At 44.7% G+C, this 6,462-nt stretch overlaps 1 protein-coding gene across 2 annotated transcripts in view; it reads right to left on the bottom strand.

The window, feature by feature from the left end:
* Positions 1–2,811: 2,811 nt before the first annotated feature.
* ggps1 (geranylgeranyl diphosphate synthase 1) overlaps positions 2,812–6,462 on the bottom strand; it is a 74,713-nt gene continuing 71,062 nt past the window's right edge. The window contains exons 4-5 of one of the 2 annotated variants that reach the window (XM_084322273.1): positions 4,689–5,480; positions 2,812–3,308 (exon numbers count right to left, since the gene is read on the bottom strand). In XM_084322273.1, the coding sequence (XP_084178399.1) occupies positions 3,123–3,308; positions 4,689–5,480 (978 nt within the window). In that variant the 3' untranslated portion in view covers positions 2,812–3,122. Of the gene's footprint in view, positions 5,481–6,462 lie in introns of both variants that reach the window. The other variant, XM_084322274.1, reaches the window with a different exon arrangement.

Here is a 6,462-nt window from a genome sequence, read left to right as displayed (position 1 = left end):
ACTTTGCCAACCTAGGATGGCTTAGAGTAGACGACAGAGTACAGCAACTTGCAATGGGCCTGGTCTACAAAATACACTACACGACCAAGGTACCCATGTACATGTCAAAATACTTCCCAAAGGTCAGTGAATACCACGATCACAACACCAGAGGGAGCTCCACAAATCATGTAAAACCCAGATTCGGCTCAAACAAGGGACTAAACACGTTTCACAATTATGCCACAACAATGTGGAACGCCCTACCCAAAGCTGTAAAGGAATGTGAATCACTACCCACCTTCAAAAACACTCTCAAAGAACACCTACGGGAGACTGCAATTCAAAACTGGACCCTACAAATGTCCTAACCCAGTTGTACAATAAAGACCAAGCATGGCTTTGTCAGTATTCCAATGTACAGCCCCACCCAACCCCACCCCACCTACCCAACCTCCTCCAATGTACAGTTTCTATGTCAAATGTATGTCAGTATTCCAATGTACAGTGTGTCCCCCCCTACCCAACCCCCCCCCCCCCCCCCCCACCTCCAATGTACAGCCCCACCCCACCTACCCAACCTCCCCCAATGCACAGTTTCTATGTCAAATGTATATACCGGTACACTCTTTTTCTGGATTTTTTTAGTATCACAAACAGTACTGTATTTGAAAATCTGGTATGTCATAAATGTATAGATGTAGCAGTACTGTCTATCTGTATGTCGTGTGTGTCATATGATGAATTGAAAATGGGGGACCCTGATGGAAACAAGACGAAAGTCTTTCTCAGGTCTGCATCCTCTTAACAATTGTATGTATTGAGCCGTACTGTACCCATTCTGCAATCTGTTAATAAACTTTTCAATCAATCAATCAATCAAGGCTATGTTCACACCTGCAAGCCTTAGTGCTTAATTCTAATGTATTGCACAAATGAGATAAAAAAATATATATCTTTCACATTATTTCTTAAATGTGGCCCATATCAGAACTGGTCACTGCTCCTGAACTGACCCGCATAATTAAATGAACAATAAAAATGGGCTTAAGAATTGTGACAAATGTCAGAGATCTCTCTCTCTCTCTCTCTCTCGGTAAAAGCGACTACAATTTCCATAGTTCTCGTGTATAGTTCATTCGGTATGTGTTAATGAATCGATTTCTATTAGTTTTGCCCATTAATTTACTTTATTTCCGGTATATGTTTATTGGACTATGGCTCGTATAGATAATGTCCCTTATGTTTTTTTTTTTATCTACTTTTTCTCCCATTTTCTATTTTTCTCCCATCCCAATTTCGTATGATCCAATTCTCCCCTCCCGTCTCGAACGTTGCTAGACCATGCCTCCCACAAGCCGGCTGCAATGTGGACGAAGCCTTGCATCACGTGTCCCCTCCGGTACACGAGGAGGCAGCCGTCGCATCTTTTCACCTGCACAGCGCAATCTCTCAGCGGCGAGGGTCTGCGTTTGGAGGGCACGCCGCCCTGTCGACGGTAGGGGGTAGAGTGAGCAACGACCAGGAAGGGGATTGGGAATTGGCATAACGACTAACATTGGGATGGGAGAAAAACGGAAAAAGAAAGGAGGAAAAAAGATAATTAAACAAAATATTATAATAATTTAAAATAATTAAAAAACAATTACAAAATATTAATACTAATAAAAATATCGATAATTATCGATATCGAACGATATGAACATTTTTTATCGTGATATAATTGATCAAATGTTTGGCCATAATAGCAGGGTTGTGGCACAGTGTCTGTCTCATAGGTCACACTGGTAGCAGGGCTGTGGGGGGGGGGGGTCCTGAGTGAGGGGCCATGTCTGAAAGGTCATAGTACATACTGCCTCCTCCACTGGATGAAGTAGGGATATGAAGAATCAATACATCAGGGTGGTGGTTCACTAAAGAGGCGACCACATTGATTAATTGCGTCTACATCCGTTTTTAATTACTTTTCAAGGAGTGTCTTTAATGAGTGTTTTTTTTTTTATTATTTTCTAACAAGGAGTGTCTGTTTGTTGGACAGGGCTGATGTGTCCGTGTGTCCACAAGATTTGAGTCCGTTTTGACAGGAAGAAAGGTTTTCACAGAACTGACATGAGCTGAACAGATGAACTGATACATCACCGTCTGTTTCGTTAGCAAAGCCGTTACTACATTATATATTAGCTGAACTCAATTATAATTTTTAAAACAAACTACTAAAGACCTTACATCCGTTTTGTGACGGATCATTGTGGCCACTCCCTAACACCAGGCAATATTTTGGGGGTAATGCTGGGTAATCCGCCCAGCAACAGGAAACAAGGGTCACAAAACATTCAAATATGTCTTGGGAACAAGATGTTTGTTGGTGATTAAAACACAGGGTATCTGCAGGTTTCAACAAGTTAAATGTAAGACCTTTTTAATACCATAATAATAGAGCAAAATGTAATACCAATTTCACGACCATACTAGCCAAAGAAACAACACATAGTGACACTGAACTGACGGCTGCAATTTAAATTCTAGCGTGTTTAGTGGTGCACGATATATCGGCCGGCGATATAATATTGGCCGATAGTAATTTTTTTACACATCGGTATCGTTCCGATGTCAAAATATAATATCGGCCGCGGATATAATACCAAAACTGTTGTACAATGTTCACAGAATACAGCGACTTGGTCTCAAGTGAGTTAGATGTCTATTGAGAATACTCAGGGTTGGCTTATCCATAGTGTGAATTCAGGATATATATATAAAATATCAGTCATTTCTGAAAATAAATTACAAAGGTAAAAAAAGAAATATGCGTTTTGGAAAATAGCTCTTTATTTGATTATCATTCTATACAGAGATATCGACATCTGTAAATATCGGTATCGGCCAGAACAGCAATATTAATATCGGTCACAATTTTCACATCGGTGCATCACTAAGCGTGATCCATACAAGCTCTCGCCAGACTCACCAAGCTCCTGGTAGGCCCGCAAAAAACAACAACTTGAATACAAAAACATTTCATATATTTAATAATGTTATTTCCTGACAGATACCTGGCGGCTGGGTAGCGCAGTTGACTAAGCACTCGCCTACCACCGCAAGACTGGGATCAAATCCAGCTGTCAGCGGTACCTCCGGCTTGGTCAGTCGTCCCTACTAACACAATTGGCAGTGTTAGCGGGTGGGAAGCCGGTGGGGTGTGTGTGTCCTGGTCGTTGTAAACTGTGACTGCTACTGGTCGGTCGGGGCGCCTGTTCAGCAGGGAGGGGGTCTTGGGGAAATAGCGTGAAACCTCTGCACGCGTTACGTTCCCCCAGTGAAACTCCTCGCTGTCAGGTGAAAAGAAATGGCTGTCAGAGGCATGTTGGTAGTTCTGACACTGGGGCAATGCACGCAACGACCAGGAAGGGAATTGGCATGACGACAAAATTGGGATCAGTGAAAAATACAGAAAAGCCCAAAAATAAAGAATATTTTTTTATTAATTATGAATTGAATACTTAATTGCCCTGTGCATCTATCACCTTTTGAATCAAACCGTATTGCAGCATCAACATTTAACCTGTTAAGCCCTAAGGTCCCCCTATGTAGCCACACTCATTGGCTACAACCCTGTGCAAAGATTTTCGAGATCGCCAAATGATTGACGGAGCTAGAGCCCCGGGAGTCGGGGGTGGTAATGTGTACTTTTGCGTACTTTGGGGCACGCCTCACATATCGGCATGTAACTCGAGAACCGCTGAACGGATTTTGTCACCTGAAAAGGCAATCGACAGGCAACAAATAGGGCTTTAATTATCTATATAATATAATAATCTATATATTGTATTAAAGGAAATGCACACCCGAGCCACTAGAGGGGGAAAAGAATCGTCCACATGTGGGCCCTTGGATGTTAAGAGGTTAATGTTTAAAAAAAATGAAAAATTGTAGCAAAGAGTAAAGACCATAACCCTATCAAAAACAGTAGTCAAAGTGTATATTTTCATTTTTACCGATGTTTTATACGATTTATCGGAAATACGAATTTATCGGAAAATACTAATTATCGTAAAAACTGCAAGGAAATGACTAAATCCAGATTCAACCCTGCCATTGGAAAGAGGAGCATTTTCCCTATCCATAGATGTATGATTTGGCCATAATAAGGTCAAGGTCAAATATGAATTTATAATTAAAATCGATTATCATTAATTACTGTATCTACAAATCCTTCTGTTTAATCATCTTCCCTTTATTCATTTGCTTAGATTTTTTGTACACATGATCTCAATAAGGTGGTGAATGAGCTCAGTGAGCATTTTCTCGTACCCCGCAGATTTAACATGATCAAAGATGCAAAAATCATAAATCATAATTTATATTCTCCTTTTCTTCATTACAATTTACTCAGCCTAGTAACAGACACAATATTTCGGACACTGGAAATACATACCCCCAGGTCCCTAGATGTTCCTAGATACCAAGAACATGCAAATTGACCTTGCAGAAGTGGAGCAATCTTCCATTTACTTAGGCATGTACCTTTAGGCGAAATATTCCTACAGCTTAACAGGTTAAAGTAATGTATACGATCAGTTAATATTCATGGCAATTTAATGGTTAAAACTGAAAAATAGTAGATCTAGTAAATAGTAGATAGTATGACCTCTCAGATACAGCCAGTATGTGATACCTACTACCACTAGGTGGCAGTGTAGAGGTCAGACCTTTTGCCTGGAGCATGCCCCAGCCTCTTCGTCAACCTCTGGCTCCTCGTACATACGGCTGAGCTGTTTGACCAGGCCCTCCAGCTCACGGTTTCCCCCCAGGTCTCTGATCAGCCGGTAGGCTTCAGCGTCCAGGTCGCGCAGGGTCTGTCGGGTGTACGCGAACGAGCCCACCTTGGCCAGATAGTCCACGCAGTAGCGCTTAATGTCCACGTTCTCCGTGCGCTGCCTCAGGATGTTCTGCACCTGGGTGCTCTCCGGCTGCGACCAGATGGCGTGGATGGTGGGGAAGGAGAACTTGCCCTCCGTCAGGTCCTCGCAGAAGCTCTTGTTCTCGCTGTACTCCCGCGAGTTCAGGTTGGCGTAGTCGTCGCGGATCTGGAAGTAGAGGCCCAGCGTGTCCAGGAGGGGCTTCAGGTCGCGTTTCCACTCCGAGAAGAGCTGCATGAGGCCCACGGCGAGGCCGAAGAGCCCCCCGGTCTTCTGGAGCACCATGGCACGGTACTCCTGCTCCGTGGGGCAGGTGTAGGTGTCCCTCCAGTGGATGTCCAGGCCCTGGCCGCGGTGCAGCTCCAGGAGCTGGCGGGTGAAGATGCGGACGGCCTCGGGGTGCTCCAGCGTCAGCACCTTCTCCAGGCCCAGGAAGTAGACGTAGTTGGCCGAGTTGATGACGGACGGGGTGCCGTAGATGCTGTGGGCCACGGGGAAGCCTCGCCGCAGCGTGGAGCTGTCCTCGATGTCGTCGATCAGCAGGCTGGCGTTATGCAGCATCTCCGTCACCTCGATGATCACCTGGAAACAGAGGAGACGTTTATACATACAATCAAACGACACACGCGACACTCCCCAATACTGTAACCGGCAACTACACTGTGTAGTGTATTGAGAGGGGACCCTATTAACCACTTAAGGATCGGGTTAACACGCACTCGCTCGCACGTCGCGGAACTTTGCCATCGTCTGTCGGCTGCTGGCTGCGTTTTTGGCCGATCAACCAATACATTGTTGGAAAGTTTAATTTCCCGCCTTTCGATCGCCACCCTGCTCAACCTATTGCGCGATTCCATTCTCAAGTTACAAGACGAAACATCCGGCGAGCGTAATTTCACAAGCCGTTCGGACGAGTGACCACGTCCGGTTGTGAGCGGTCCTGAGCTGACCAGTCACCGCTGATGGCGAAAAAACGATTGACCACCGTTGTAGCCAAGGAGCGTCTGCCCCCGAAAGCGATCCCAGATGGGCGCTCAGAGTGGGGGAAAGAAGACAAAGAAGTCTATTGTTTTGACGAGCGCCTCTGAATGAATGGGAGCGGATGGCCATTTTGGATAATCACATTTTTACTGGTACACACATTATAAAAACCTTTGTAAAACATTTTCTGTGGGATTTTTATAAACTTTAGACCTGTACTACATAAGATAAGACTTCCGGCTATGGAACCATTATGTTTTCCAGCTCCTACCTCTCAGCTGGAACTTAAAAACAGGCATCTGGCCACCAGTAAAAAGAAATGCGAGTACACAAAACTTTTACTTCAGTGTGTTCCTCCCTGCCCCAGCCCGTCATCACCACAACCAACCCAGTCGGTTTCCTCTCTGCCCCAGTCTGTTTCCTCTCTGCCCCAGTCTGTTTACTCCTCTCTGCCCCAGTCCGTTTCCTCCTCTGCCCCCAGTCTGTTTCCTCCCTGCTCTGACTGTGGATGCGTTACAGCTAGTATCCAGTAGAGGGCACTGCTGTCCTCTGAGTAGAGCCTCTGTGATCAGGAGCTGAAACA

The sequence above is a fragment of the Notolepis coatsorum genome (assembly GCF_963971535.1).
Source record: "Notolepis coatsorum genome assembly, chromosome: 9".
Taxonomy (NCBI): Eukaryota; Metazoa; Chordata; class Actinopteri; order Aulopiformes; family Paralepididae; genus Notolepis; species Notolepis coatsorum.
This window is presented reverse-complemented; position numbering and strand designations above follow the sequence as displayed.